The sequence below is a fragment of the Aspergillus tanneri genome (assembly GCF_003426965.1).
Source record: "Aspergillus tanneri strain NIH1004 chromosome Unknown AapTan_5_pilon_pilon_pilon, whole genome shotgun sequence".
In the NCBI taxonomy this organism is placed as follows: Eukaryota; Fungi; Ascomycota; class Eurotiomycetes; order Eurotiales; family Aspergillaceae; genus Aspergillus; species Aspergillus tanneri.
Genome location: NW_022984632.1, coordinates 363,344 through 377,299, shown reverse-complemented (window position 1 = coordinate 377,299; position 13,956 = coordinate 363,344). Strand labels below are relative to the sequence as shown.

Here is a 13,956-nt window from a genome sequence, read left to right as displayed (position 1 = left end):
GGTTGACAAATTTGGTCAATCTCAACTGTTATACTCTCCGCTATATAATATATTAAGCAGCCGCACCACCAGCAATAGCGGCAGTATTCAGTGGAGCAACGTAATAATGATGAAAGCCACTCTCGTCGAGGCCAGCCAATTGCGAACGCAATTTTCAGCTCGCGCATATACGCCAATAAAATCCCTGGACCTGATCAGCCAAGGAGACATTTCACATATCCGTCGCACCAGTACTAACAACCATCTCAGGGTACACACCCGGAGGCGAGTGAAGTAGAACCTTAATGAGCATGTTGGCGAAGGCGGCTTGCGCGGCGGAGACCATGAACGCACCACCAACGGTTTGGAAGAAGAGAAGAATAGCCGTCACCTCAGGTAGATCCACCGAAGGAGCGGTTGCCTGCACCGTGATGACAGGGATCTGGGATACGATGCCCCAGCCGACTTCTCCGATGATCTGATACCCGATCCGCTTCCCCTCGCCAGTGCTAATGTCCAATATATAAAGTAGTCATGTTCAGATCGTCCCGATGGCAGTAATAACGACGGTGATTGGGGCTGCGAACCGGTTGTAGAGATGTAAGCGCCGCTGGCGAGCATGCAGATGGTAACGGACAGAATCAGAGGCAAGTTTCGCACACCACTCATTTCCGAACTATCGTTATCGATGCTCTGGAAGTAGATGGGCAGGTAGTAGATAATCAGGAAGCACGCGCCGGAGAAGAACACATACACCAACGACACAAGGTACACTCTATCTCCGGCCAGGCATCGTCCCAATGTTCTCCTGACACCACTACCGCACTACAAAGGCAGCTGAGAGCACAACGAAGACCACCAGAAATCCTACCACCCGAGACGAGTTCCAGGAGTACATTCGTCCTCCGTAGTGCAACGCCAGGACGTAACTGATAACGGCACCCATGACGAGAACCACACCCAAGGGGTCCATATGTATGAGCTTGTTGTCGGTAGCGGACTTGGGCTTCGCAGCACTGGGCGCCTTAAAGAATACCAGGATAATAAACGGCAAAATAACCCCGATGGGCAGGTTGATGTAGAAATACCACCACCAGCTAACCCTGTGAGCAAACGCGTCACTCATCGACGGCCCCACGACAGCTGCAATACCAAAACTAGTGCTGATGATCCCAGGGAACATAGGCCGTCTCTCCGGACTAGCTGAGAGAGCAATAATCGTGTACACCGGAGCCGATGCCCCTGCGCCGACGCCGGCTGTTGCCCCTCCTGCAATGAGTGTCGTGCCTTTGGGAGCGACGCCGCAGATTAGCGTTCCGAGTTCGAAGATGAATATAGGGATGAGGAAGCTGATTTCAGTGGGAAGCATTTGTAGGCTTTGCCCATGCGGAGTGGAACCCGCCGATTGCCATGAAGGCGGCGCTGTACCAGGAGACATCGACAAGGACATGGAATTCGTCTGTGATTTTAGGGATGGCACTGGCAACGATACTCAGATTAAGTGTCATCAGGAAGATACCCAGCACCAGGGAGAGGACGATGAAGACTAGTCGTGCTCCAGAGGCGTATTCATCTGTCGCATCGTCTGGGTTCGGCTTTCCTGCCTTTCGTCGTTATCATGGATGGTGTTCTCGTCGAATTCCTTCTCGTTGGCGATATCTGATACTGTTGACGGAGGTATACAAAGCATGATTTCACTCTTCGACTCAAGGATAAGTGTTGAGGTCATGATCACGACCTTATCTGTCGTCGAGCTCCGAGAAATAATCGAAAGGGAGCTGTTACTTTTCAGCCAAGTCCACGGAAAATTGCGATGCGACCCGGACCATGTGAGGCTTTTGTAAGAAGAGCAATACAGATACAGAAACAAGTAGCGATGAGATTAATCTCAATTCGCAAGCCATAGTGAGGATAGCGCTAATATATACCAACAAAATGCGGCATAAGGACAAACATAGCCAGCATAGACTTACCCGCGGCTTATGGCATCCAACAACGGAATATGAACTGCATACTTTCGTCCTGGAGCTACAGTCGTTATGTAGCTTTATCGGCCAAGAACGGCCCAATTCGGTCTCATTTTTTCAACATCATTGGGGATTAGGGGTGAGCTAAGACGTAAACTCCAGCCTACAGCTGTTAGGGTGTACGCGAGAATGTTAGTTTCTTATTAATTCCCTGTGGCTGATAAAGTTATAGGTGTTTCTGTAAGCCAGGGTCCATCTCTTAACTTCGGATCCGGGAGGGAACCAATATCTCAACAACACCGGAATAACATAATAGATCATCCCGGTATTTTCCATATATTGACTGTGATCCACAACTGATCTTCCAGGTATAAGGTAGTCTCAAATTTTGATCTTTGGTAGTGACCGAAGGTACCTTGTCGTGTCTAACGTAAGCCATTTTGGAGAGTGGGGCGACGGTGACGTCTTGGTTGCTACCTGAATTAGTTTAATTATTTGAATTATTCCCCGACAGTCCGGAACATTTTCAATGTTCACATGCCTTTATATCTCCCCGTTCCTCTCAACAGTCAGTTCCTCAACTTTCCATCATTTCACGTCTAGTCTTGTTGGTATGCATCTTGTTTGAAACAGACCTTGCCTACAGATAATAGAAATCTTCCACCATGACGGCAGTGGTGTTCGGTTGTACAGGAGCAGTGGGCTCTCAGATCCTCGCTACGCTCCTCGCCACAGACGCATTCTCATCCGTCAAGACAGTCTCAAGGAGACTCCCAAATGCCCAGTCTCCCAAGCTCCAAGCCCTCCAGGAAGGCGACACTTCAAAATGGGGCGGCATGATCTCCTCCCTGTCTCCCAAGCCAACATCAGTATTTAACGCAGTTGGTACCACCAGAGCAGCAGCCGGTGGACTCCAGAATCAATGGAAAATTGACCATGATTTGTGCATAGAGAACGCCAAAGCAGCCAAGGAGGCGGGAGTTAAGACGTACGTGTTCATCTCCAGTGGAGGGACGAGAGGGTTTTTCGCTCGCTATGTGCCCTACTCGAAGATGAAGATTGGCGTGGAGGATGCCATCAAGGAGCTCGATTTCGAGCATGCGATTATCCTAAGGCCAGGGTTGATACTCGGACGGGAGACGCCCAAAGCTGCGTTCTTGGAGAACATCGTGGAGAGCCTTAGAATCCTGGGACAGGGTGTCCAGGACAGGATAGGTATGACTAACCTTGTTAAGACTTGAATATTTTTAGATGCTGGGTCCTAACTTAGAATACGCAGGTCAGGATCAAACTACTATTGGTAGAGCAGCTGTAGCAGCTGCTCGTATGGCCGAAGAGGGGAAAGCCCCGTCGAAATATTGGATAGTGGAAATGTCTGATATCGTCAAGTTAGGCAGAGATGAGTGGAATGAGTAACGCGCCATCTGTGATCGGATTTGTTTACTGTCTAATTGAGAGCCACTATATCCTGTGGCAGTGATGCGCAATGTTTGGAAAATGGGAAAGCATGACAGAATCGCACTTATAATTCCATTATTTAGCTCTCATATTTTAATATCATTCACGCTCTTTATTTGAATGAAATCCACAATGCAGATATCGGGTAATTCATTCTAAAATATGATGTAGGATCAAGTAGTATATATAGAATAGAATGACTTGAATGATCCGAGCACAAATTTGGCCTGACGATGTGGTCAGGCAAACATGATTTGCATAGTGCAGAGACTATTCAAAACACTAAATCCGGACTTGGGGCCGAAAACGAACAATTTACCGTTGAGCATAATCCATACACCGATGTTCTACCCCTTCCGACACCGGGAAAATCTCATGATCCACCGGGAAGAGATTGACGAGGATGGGTTCTTCCACAACATGCTTACCGGTTTAGTGTTCTGGGGAGGTGCAGGTATTGGAAAGAAGGATCAAGATGTTTCTACTGGATATGCTTCCACCTGTACGCTGTGGGACATCCGTATGGGAGGCCAGGATGTGTTTTTTGAAGAAGTACTGGACTTTGCTAGGTGGTGAAGATGAGTGGTGGCGCAGTATCAGAGGGATGACACGATGGACATGGAAGTGCCTGGTTAGATGTAGGATTGTCCCGCGTTACTCGTCAATTGTGAACTCTCATTGTTACTTACGGGCTCCATCCTGTCTCCATCCTTGTTGGAGATAGTCTCGTTATGATTTCACATAGCAGTTTCAGCTCTTCTCCCAGCTGGAAGAGGTTATGTCTCATTTCGTAGGGTCCCCGACTCGACGGTATCAAATGTCTCCCTCACATTATTTCTTTCACTCTATAAGTTATAGGTTTAGTTCTACTAATTTTATTTTGATTGGTAATTTTGAATAAGATTACAGTATAATATCTACTTAAACCAACTAATTCTAATTCTATAACCTACGCTAAATTAGATAAACAAACTACCTTATATGGAAAGCAAATAGCCGCTCGTTGCAGTGGCGCTCACTTATTGGTTACATGATTGTTATGTATGGATTACCGGATAAAAGTAATAAAAAGTTAGAAAGATATTGTGTGAAGCACTTAATGAAAGGATACAGGGAGATGAGATAAAGAGATAAAAAGACGACAAGTTGAGTACGTAAAGTTTAGAGATAAAAGAGTGTATCGATTTCTATGTACATCTAAAGCGGCAATACTGTATAAAAATGACAACTCAAGGGTACCACCATAGTCATATCAATCTAACAGTAAGGCGTCACCGTCAGCTCCCACAAAAGGAACACTTCAGAGATATTCCCCTGCATTATCAGCTACCGGTCTGAGAGAGACACCGAGAGCATTTACTCGGTGTAGCGGCAGCCATTGGGGTTGGAGGTGGGCTCGACGCGTCCAGCAATGCCGATGCAGTCCTTATTGTATCCGGGGTTCTCAATACCGACGGATACCCAGATGCTATAAGCACCGTCGATGCTGTTAGGGCAGGCGATCAGGCTCTTGCCGTCGAACTCCAGGTGGCCGTCCTTAATGGCCCAACCCTTGCGCTCGGAATTGCGGGGAGTCTGCTGCGCACCGGTAGTGTAGCCGATCTTGCCCTGGCCTAGAACCGAGTTAGTTTTGCTCTTTCGCGTCTCGTATCCACATCTCTATATAGACCACGTACCCATGCCGGAACGGTCGACGAAGATCTCCTGGGGAGTAGCGGAGGCGTCGTACAGAAACAGGGAGCCGTCCTGGATGTAGAATGTGGCAAACTGTTCGTCGGGACGAGCACAGCTGGCGTTCTGGTTGGGGAGACCGGCGAACAGGCTACTCTTGGCTGCGTTGAAGGCGGCGTTCTGCACCCCACTGCCCGAGTGGATGGCAATGACGCCGAAGGTATTGGCCTGCGAGTCGGCGACTGGGGTGGCCGCGGCAGTGGCCGCGGCCGAGGCAGCAACTACAAAGCGACGGAAGAACATTTTTGAACGTTTGTAGAGAATGGGAGAGAAATGAGAGTGAGTTGATGGTGACCACGGGGAGAACAGCGGCCTTTATAATCAGCCGTGACGATTACATCTACCTGCCATGACCATATTAGTCTGTTCCCGCCGATCCATGACGCGACAACCGACATCATCGCACTGTAAGCTGTGCGGGATCAGCACGGGAGATGCCGTCGTAGAGGCTATTTTGAGAAATCTCCATCTGGCTAAATAAGAAGGTACTGATTGGCCTGGATTCAGCGTCGTGGGCCAGAGGGGCAAGACACGGCTGGTCTCTCGGCGAATCGGGAGATGCCCGGAAGCGCTTGTTTCAGATGTCAATATCGTATCGCCAGCAGACAAGACACTGTCTCATCACTGTTGCCACGCTTGGGTCCATCACATCTTCGTTGAATGGTTGAAGCCGCTCGGAGAATTGTCCCTGTGAAGGGATTGAGCTTAATGCTCCCTTGGCATAGCTGCGACTGGCACATCAAGGATGGACCACCTTCCTGAAGGAACTTAAATCTCCGAGACGTGGAGATGGGTGGTTCTTCAACACACATCGGACCCAGAGTCGCTGCCTCGTCGACGTCAGGTTGGCTGATGCCGACCTCATGCATCGTAGCGGATAGTCCAGAAATAGAACCCATTGAAAAAAATGAATTATACCCTAGTGTACAGTATCCAGAGTTAAAATCGATCTCTCTCATTCAGTATGGGACAATAACTTCCACCTAGCAGTCTACGTCCTACACACGTGGCTGCCGCACACTACGCAGAAAGTAAGCCCTTTAAGGCTTGGGGTGGGTGGGAATGGGACCAAAAAAGAGACAAATATAGTATTGACTCTATCCCCATACCCCCTGGCCAATATTTGCCCATATTTATTTCAACATGAATAATACCGATCGGCCACTAAAAGCACCACAGGATCAATGTGAGTTGTATTTTGGTATTATTGTACGTATCGTGTGTTTCCGACATTTTATCATCCGGCGTCTGAGGACAGCAGATAAACATTCAACTTGAGAAGAGGTTTTTATGTGTCCAGTAGCAAACGATTGTTGTGGAGCGAGGCGAATAGCGCCCTAGAGACGGTGCAAAATCGTCCATACCTATCTTTCCCTACATTTCAATTTGAAGCTCCCCGAATACCTTCTAGGCTAAGAACGTCCACTTGTTGCCTTATAGTTGGTAGCAGGGCATGATCAAACATGTTCTATGTCATTCTTTTTTGCACGTCAACAAGAGTGATCCGCGTAATCATTTTACTTGAATGTGCACAAATGTGGCCCTTTATAAGATGACGCTGCCCGTCCTGGATAATAATCCCATGAATACTATAAATCCACCTCTTGAGGGTCGGGGACAAACGTACACGGGAACCAGATACGTAGTATACAAGTCTCGAAAGACAGATTTTGTCCGGCTGAATGAATGACTCTATTTGCTCATTGAGAGTCATCGCCTTATATAAATTTATGTGGCGGACAGATTCAGTGTCTCTGTCTCCGTTGCGATATGCGTAGATAGGGGACGAAAATCCTGAGGCCTCGTTTTTATTGTTGCTGAACACTCCTGTGGTCCAACTGTAAACGAGCTGGACAATTGCTCGCTTTTATGAAAAATTCCCTCTAAACTTTCCTGTTTCTTATTCTTGTCAGAGAGTATCTAGTAAGACGTACTTGATTAGTGTACATAGAGACAATATTCCATGGTAAGGCCGTACCGACCGATATCCTTTCTTTTGTCAACCACCATCCTGGCAATCCATGCGACCATCTCTAGGGCTCTTTGCCTTGTGCCAAGATTTCAAAGCTTCCTGGATATTGGCATAGTCTCTATAGGCATTTGCCCGAGAAGAATAAATGGCTTGGCTTCGATAATGGCACATATCCACCCTATCCCTTTAGCAGAGACGGCCGTTCTATTTTGTCGCGATTACTGTCTTTCCCAACGAGACCGAGAAGGTCATGCCGGGCAATAAGGTAGTTTGTATCGAGGATATCTTTACCCAGTACAGAAGGTATTTGAGAAGCTGGGGTCAAGAAGAGCATCCTGGATCTGCCTATTAAGACGGATCCGCCTCATGGCTGCTTTGAAAAGCATGTAAATAGCATTGGGCTTAAAAGAGTACCACGGTACCTAATTAGCTAGGTAAGTCTGAAATATTGATAGGAAGAGAGTTGTAGAGTGAGGAAAAAACTAATTCGAATATAAGCCTGTGAATTGAAATCAAGGTCATATAATTCCAGCAGTTTGAAAAGTGAATAGGAAGACAGGTTATTCACTTCGACAGATGGTTGGAAGCTATCAAGAAGGGTAAAGTTAGTAGGAAGAAAGTGAATCCAAGATGATCACCCTGTCATCTCATCAGAGAGTGAACAAGGCAGGTACCTGATTAGGAAGGTGAAAAATGCCAGTGAAGGGCGAAAGGCAGGACACTGGAGTCTTCAGACTTGAAAGATACAAGATCAACAAGATCTACAGCTACAAGTCTGATAGATAAAAAGAATTGCCTTTGCAATATGCATACCATTATATATACTCTTCTCGTAGATAGAAGCACAATTGAGATATATCTTAGTGGCAATGGACCCTGTTGGGGCTCTGTAGTACCCTAATCTTTACTACTAAGTTGAATGAAGCGATCGAAATGTCGCAACTGATTCCTTGTGTTTCGAAGTTGCCACCTGGAGAGGCTAGAGAGACCACAGCCAAATCTCTCATACAGCTTTAATATGAAGAGTTCGGGCGTGCTTACGGGGTATTTGGACTCCTCTAGGGCTCTTTCAGCTCGCTTGCATTTTTCAAAATTGTATTGCTACCTCAATGTGAACACGCCCTGTCGGAGACAACTTCAGCGCCCCCGCGGATAGCCGACAGGTTCACCTGACCTCTGGCCAGAAATGGACTGCTGCTAACCCAACACGGCTAGTATATAATATCACGTGCCCCTCGTATCCGGAAACGGAAATCTGGGCCACATCGCTTTTGATCTTCACTTTGGATGTCAGATAAGAGGACTAGCATCCTAATTTGCAGCTGTTGTTAGGGATCTGCACGGGACTCGTGATTTGTGTGTGTATAATGTTCAATCTTGCATCTGCTACAAGAAGAAAGACATAAAAGTCCTGGAGCTGTGAAAGTTCTAGAGTTGCCCCAGAATTTGGCCCTAGTAGCCTGGGCTTAAATAGAGTTAGCAGTTGCAGATTTCAAAAAACAAAAAACAGTGGCCCACTTGGGGGTTTTCGTGGGGAGGTTTTGCCCCGACGCACTGAGTCAATCAGTGTCAACTTTTGTAATCCCTTGTTCCTTCCTTTTCCATCTATTTCTTATTGTCTTCCTCTCCTTCTCCTTCCCCCCTCCTCCTCTGCCTTCTGTCGATCAATCGCCATGACAACGACGGCCACTGCTATTGAGCTGCAAACCGGCGCCGTCGAAGAACGAGGCACACGATCCCATGTCTACCCCCCGGCCGACGCCGACGAGGTACTGCAGGCCTCGCTGCTGGCCGACGCCCAGGTGCCCGACGGCGGATACGCCTGGGTGGTGATTGCGGGCTGCGCCGTGGTGACCTGGTGGTTCATCGGCACCGCCTACTGCTGGGGAGTGCTGCAGGCGGCGCTTGTGCGCGAGGGAGTAGCCGCCGCGTCGACGCTGGCCTTTGTGGGTTCGTTGGCCCCTGCCTGCATCTCTTTCCTGGGACTGGTGGATGCGCGTCTTATCCGTCACATCGGCACCCGGGCGGCGGCATTGGCGGGGATCTTCCTGATCGGACTGGGCGAGATACTTAGTAGCTGGGCACTGGCTCATATCGGTGCACTCTTCGTCACGGCGGGCGTCACTGTGGGCATCGGTACTAGTTTCTGCTTCATGGTTGTCTCTGTCATCACAGCGCAGTATTTCAAGGCGAAACGTGGAATCGCCAACGGCATCGTCTATGCTGGTGGTGGTCTCGGCGGCGCGGTGATTAGTTTCGTGCTGAATGCGCTCTTGTCGCGCGTGGGCATCGCTTGGACCTTTCGCATCCTCGGCTTTCTCATCTGGGGGACTGGGTTACCGGCAGCGTACTTTATCAAACAACGCGTGCCAATTCCTCCGACGGCTCTAGTGGAATGGTAGGTACATTCCTGACCTACGAGACCATTATCTGACCGATACAGGCGTCTGTTCCGGGATTTGCGCTTCTTACTCCTCTTCGCCGCTGGCGCCATCGCCACGTTCCCCCTGCTGGTGCCGCCGTTCTTCCTGCCTCTCTATACGGATACAATAAACATGCCATCAAGTGCGGGCGCCGGTGTGGTGGCAGCGTTCAACTTTTCCTCGGCGATGGGACGATTGCTCTGCGGATTCTGCAGTGACCGACTGGGCCCGCTGAATACGCTCTTCCTGTCGTTGCTGCTCAGTGCGCTGAGCATGCTGATCCTCTGGCCCGTGTCTACCTCGATCGGACCATTGATTGTATTCGTCATTGTCAACGGCATGTCGAACGGCGGCTTCTTCTCCACGATGCCAACAGTAGTGGGCAACGTGTTCGGCTCGGCACGCGTGGGGGTCGCCATGGGCATGGTGGTGACGGGATGGGCGGGGGGATATCTCATGGTGAGTTCTTATCATATTCGAGATATTAGATAAATGCTAATGGAATAGGGCGCTCCTATTGCTGGATACATCCTTGATGCCTCCGGGGGCCAGGGTGGCGTTGGCAATTTCCGGCCGGCTATTTTCTACGCGGGAGGAATGGCGATGACGGCGGCTTTGTTGGCGCTGTGGATCCGATTAAGGACAGATATGGGGGCATTAAAGAGGCTGTGATGTAGACAACATACTAGACAAAGCATAGAAGGTTAACTAAATAGAATTATTTCCTTTCGCTCAGATTGCGTGGTCCTCCTGGTCCCTCCTGCAGTCCATTTCTCCTGGGCTGATCAGAACGCCAGCGCCAGAACGGACGCATATACGAGGTGCTCTGCTCTCCGTTCTTGACGATATCAGCCGCATGCTATCATTGTCAGCTCTCTCTTTTTTTTTTTTTTCTATCTGGTCGAACCCACCTCGCCCAACACCGGCAAGAATTTGGCACCGTGGCCACTTCCCCCGGTGCAGACAAACACAGACTGCTCGGCGTAGTCCGGACAGTAGTCAATCTACATGGTCAGTCTAGTCCGATACAGGAATCATGGAGCTTACAACAAAGGAATTATCCAGCGAGTCGGTATACCAACAAAGCTTGGTCCAATGGAAGGGAACGTCCGCGAACTCGGGCAGGAAGATGGACACAAATTGACGAATGGCCTGCACCGCCTCGTCCGGCAAAATACGACTCTCATCCACAGGCAACGGCACTGACCATTGTCCGTCCTGACGAAAAGCGTCCTCAGGGGCCGGTACGAAGTGAGTGAACTTGATACCGCGATAGCCTATCTTGACCAATCCCTCCGGGGTGCGCGGCAACACGTAGACGCTGCCTGTGTCTCGACCACGAGCATCACGAGGTTGACTCTTCCAGGTTACCACGGGGAAGTGCTCAGGCGAGTATTTCTCCCACAGCTCGGTCTGGCTGCGGTCGATGCGGAAGGTGGCCAGACTGCCAGCGGACGACTCGAGATGGTAGCTCAATGCTGGCAGAATCTGCGTCGAGAAGGATCCGGCAGCGACGACGACGAGATGGGCGTTATGGATGCGCTCATCGGCAGTGCGCACGCCTGTCGCCTTTGGTTTGCCACCCTGCGTGCTCTCAACTGTCACCAGCGAGTCGATGGCTCCCTGATGAGGTCCCAGGACGAAGTCAACCCCAATCTCCACGGCACGTCGGTACGTGGCAGCACAGGCAGCATTGCAGCGAACTAAACCGGCCAACGAGTCCAGCACTGCCTCGTAGGAGGCATTGGAGGATGGTATAGGCACGTCCAGTAACTTGTGCGCCCATCCGGTTTGCTGTGCCCGCTCACGATCCTGCGCATCTCCCTTGACAAACTGAGTATGGCGCAGACCGTCGCGCTGCAGATTCGCCAACGTCTCTTTCTCCAATGCACCGAGCTGGTCGTCAGGCTGCACGCGCAACATACCGCTGGTCACGAATAGGGCATCTTCGGCTCTTTCTTGCTGGTCAGCGGTCATCCAGGCGTGCCGACTCTCCAGCGCTAGACGCTGATAATGGATCTTGGTGCCGTACGAGGCGCGAAACTATTCCCGTTAGCGTTATTCGAGGCTATCAGGGAGACATACGATCTTGTTGTGGTCCACCGAGGCGGCCTGCACATCCTCAGCATCGGGATCATACTGCGATTGATCATAGGCATGGCGATCAAACACAGTGACCGCGTAGTCTAAACACATCAGCATAGTTTCTCTCGACCTGAAGGGGACTCACCTCGTTGGCGCAGTGCCACAGCCAGCGAGAGGCCGAAGATTCCGGCTACCTTATTAGTCTGACGATATCATCGATTCTGTTCAGATACTCACCTCCAATAATAATCACTCGTCTTTCGGTCATTGTGTGTATAATCCAACCCCAAAAGTGAACAGACAATGCTGATACTTAAGCGGGGAAACGGCCAACAGTCACCCGACAGCGTCTCCAGGGTCCCTGCAGGATGCCGGTTTCCCCCTTGCTGACATATATATAGACGTAACATGGACCCGTGGGCAAGATTCTCCTGATCATTCATCATGGAGAGACGCAAGGATGAGAACGAGCGGGTTGAGCTGGTGGAAGAGCAAGTCGACGACACAGCCACCTTCTATCACTCCCATAAAAATGACGTCAGTCCCTTGACGCCAGCAGCAGAACAAAGACTTTTGCGACGTAACTTCTGGTGGCTGCTGCCTCAGACATGGTGGATTGCGTTCTTGATCCATCTGGATAAGTCGACGTTGTCGTCAGCCAGCACCATGGGTTTGCTGCACGACGTGCCCATGTCGCGCAACCAGTTCAACTCGCTCTTCCTTATCTTCTACGCAGGATATCTGGTCGCTCTGTGGCCGGGGGCTTGGCTGTCACAGCGTGTTGGCCACCATCGCTTCATTGTTGGCTCGTTGCTACTCTGGGCTGTGTTGTTGGGCGTGCATCCTATCGTGCGAACAGCGTCGCAGATGATGGCGGTGCGCTTTCTCCTAGGCTTGGTATGGAGCTTAATTCAATGAATGCATCAGACCAGGATATCAAAGCTGACTGCCCAGACCGAGTCGCAAATAGTCCCCTCGACGGCCATCCTGCACATGGCCTTCTTCCCACCACTGTACAGCGTGCGCGTGCAGCTGCTCTGGTGGGCAGCCGGCAGTCTGGCCAACGTGCTGTTGACCATGGTGGCCTACCAGTTGATCCAGGATGATAACCAAGGCACGCTGGCTGGCTCCCTGGCCTCATGGCAGTGGCTGCATATCATCTGCGCCGTGCTGACTGCCATGCTGTGCGTGCCCTTGCTGTTCCTCCTGCCAGGGTCGCCCGTTACCGCACGCTGGCTGTCCATCGAGGATAAAGTGCATACCATCGCCTTGATCCGTCGATCTCGTGCTGGCATCACCAATTCTGCGTTCCAGTGGTCGCAGGTGCGCGAGTGCTTCTGCGATCTCAAGAGCTGGCTTTTCATGTAAGTTGGATGATGCTATGGAAGAATGGAACTGATGGATGCACATTATAGTTTCCACCTGTTCTTTAATGAACTTCCCAACAATACCTCACAGCAGGTGCCGTTGCTCATTGTCGGATTTGGCTTTACTGCGGCTGAGAGTGCGCTGTTTAACATCGTCAAGCCGCTTTGGGGCTTCGTTATGGTTATGGTGTGCGCTGCCCTACTGCACGGCACAAGGCTGGGCAGTGGATACACCTGTGCCCTGTCCTACATTCCCTGCATTATCGGGGGGTTTATCGAGGTATGTACTCTCCTATCTGCAGTTGCGAGCTTGAATAACATCGACAGCTGTCCGCCCCCTGGACCAACAAGGTGGCCCTCGTCGTGGGCACGCAGATCGCCACTTTCAAGCCCTCGTACATGCTGGGACTCGCCTGGGCCGGAGCCACAACCACTGGACACACGAAGAAGCTCTGTCTGATGACCTCGTGCGTCGTGGCGGGTGCCGTGGCCAATATGATATCCCCGGAGTAAGTTAAGTTTCCTGGAATACTCGACGGCATCGCTAATAATGTCAGGTTCTGGCAATCGAAATACCAGCCGCGCTACGTGCTGCCCTGGTCGTTCATGACGGCGTTTTGGCTGCTGTCGCCCGCCATGTGTCTGACAATTCGCTTCTACCTGCGACGCGAGAATCGTCGGCGGATGGACGGGGGGGTGGAGCAGCCGGTATTTATTCATGGCCAGGAGGTTGTGAAAGAGGATCTGGACCAGACAGATCGTCAGAATCCGCTATTCCTCTACGCTCTGTAGTCCATGAAATAGAGGGTGGGATTAAATGTTGTATGAATAGGGTATAGAAGCAGGCAATTGCCCATTACGGCATTCAGGATTCCAAGAAGGATCTAGTTATGTCTGTATTAGATTATAGACTCGATTAAAAAAATATATATAACTCAACAGTTTCACTTGAGTGGAGCAGATATTACGGAGTA

The 13,956-nt window shown here is 50.3% G+C and overlaps 8 protein-coding genes across 8 annotated transcripts; 4 read left to right on the top strand and 4 right to left on the bottom strand.

Annotated features, from left to right (window-relative positions):
* Window positions 1-211: 211 nt before the first annotated feature.
* Window positions 212-1,708, bottom strand: ATNIH1004_009533 (uncharacterized protein; the record flags this gene model as incomplete). Its single annotated transcript, XM_033574125.1, has 5 exons — window positions 212-488; window positions 548-804; window positions 851-1,328; window positions 1,378-1,470; window positions 1,527-1,708. 5 exons carry the CDS (start codon window positions 1,706-1,708, stop codon window positions 212-214), a joined length of 1,287 nt encoding a protein of 428 aa, XP_033422143.1.
* Window positions 1,709-2,611: 903 nt separating this feature from the next.
* Window positions 2,612-3,362, top strand: ATNIH1004_009532 (uncharacterized protein; the record flags this gene model as incomplete). Its single annotated transcript, XM_033574124.1, has 2 exons — window positions 2,612-3,161; window positions 3,226-3,362. The coding sequence occupies 2 exons, from the start codon at window positions 2,612-2,614 to the stop codon at window positions 3,360-3,362; spliced, it is 687 nt and encodes a 228-aa protein (XP_033422142.1).
* Window positions 3,363-3,653: 291 nt separating this feature from the next.
* On the top strand, window positions 3,654-3,980 carry ATNIH1004_009531 (uncharacterized protein; the record flags this gene model as incomplete). The annotated part of the gene is made up of 1 exon (XM_033574123.1): window positions 3,654-3,980. One exon carries the CDS (start codon window positions 3,654-3,656, stop codon window positions 3,978-3,980), a length of 327 nt encoding a protein of 108 aa, XP_033422141.1.
* A 780-nt stretch (window positions 3,981-4,760) lies between these two features.
* On the bottom strand, window positions 4,761-5,378 carry aspf34 (cell wall protein PhiA; the record flags this gene model as incomplete). Its single annotated transcript, XM_033574122.1, has 2 exons — window positions 4,761-5,017; window positions 5,081-5,378. The coding sequence occupies 2 exons, from the start codon at window positions 5,376-5,378 to the stop codon at window positions 4,761-4,763; spliced, it is 555 nt and encodes a 184-aa protein (XP_033422140.1).
* Window positions 5,379-5,532: 154 nt separating this feature from the next.
* Window positions 5,533-6,004, bottom strand: ATNIH1004_009529 (uncharacterized protein; the record flags this gene model as incomplete). Its single annotated transcript, XM_033574121.1, has 2 exons — window positions 5,533-5,706; window positions 5,750-6,004. The coding sequence occupies 2 exons, from the start codon at window positions 6,002-6,004 to the stop codon at window positions 5,533-5,535; spliced, it is 429 nt and encodes a 142-aa protein (XP_033422139.1).
* Window positions 6,005-8,780: 2,776 nt separating this feature from the next.
* On the top strand, window positions 8,781-10,202 carry ATNIH1004_009528 (uncharacterized protein; the record flags this gene model as incomplete). Its single annotated transcript, XM_033574120.1, has 3 exons — window positions 8,781-9,505; window positions 9,551-9,989; window positions 10,038-10,202. 3 exons carry the CDS (start codon window positions 8,781-8,783, stop codon window positions 10,200-10,202), a joined length of 1,329 nt encoding a protein of 442 aa, XP_033422138.1.
* Window positions 10,203-10,248: 46 nt separating this feature from the next.
* Window positions 10,249-11,883, bottom strand: ATNIH1004_009527 (uncharacterized protein; the record flags this gene model as incomplete). Its single annotated transcript, XM_033574119.1, has 6 exons — window positions 10,249-10,368; window positions 10,442-10,534; window positions 10,578-11,573; window positions 11,616-11,716; window positions 11,761-11,805; window positions 11,853-11,883. 6 exons carry the CDS (start codon window positions 11,881-11,883, stop codon window positions 10,249-10,251), a joined length of 1,386 nt encoding a protein of 461 aa, XP_033422137.1.
* Window positions 11,884-12,059: 176 nt separating this feature from the next.
* On the top strand, window positions 12,060-13,774 carry ATNIH1004_009526 (putative allantoate permease of the major facilitator superfamily; the record flags this gene model as incomplete). The annotated part of the gene is made up of 5 exons (XM_033574118.1): window positions 12,060-12,512; window positions 12,570-12,979; window positions 13,031-13,262; window positions 13,310-13,491; window positions 13,540-13,774. The coding sequence occupies 5 exons, from the start codon at window positions 12,060-12,062 to the stop codon at window positions 13,772-13,774; spliced, it is 1,512 nt and encodes a 503-aa protein (XP_033422136.1).
* Between the last annotated feature and the right edge of the window lie 182 nt (window positions 13,775-13,956).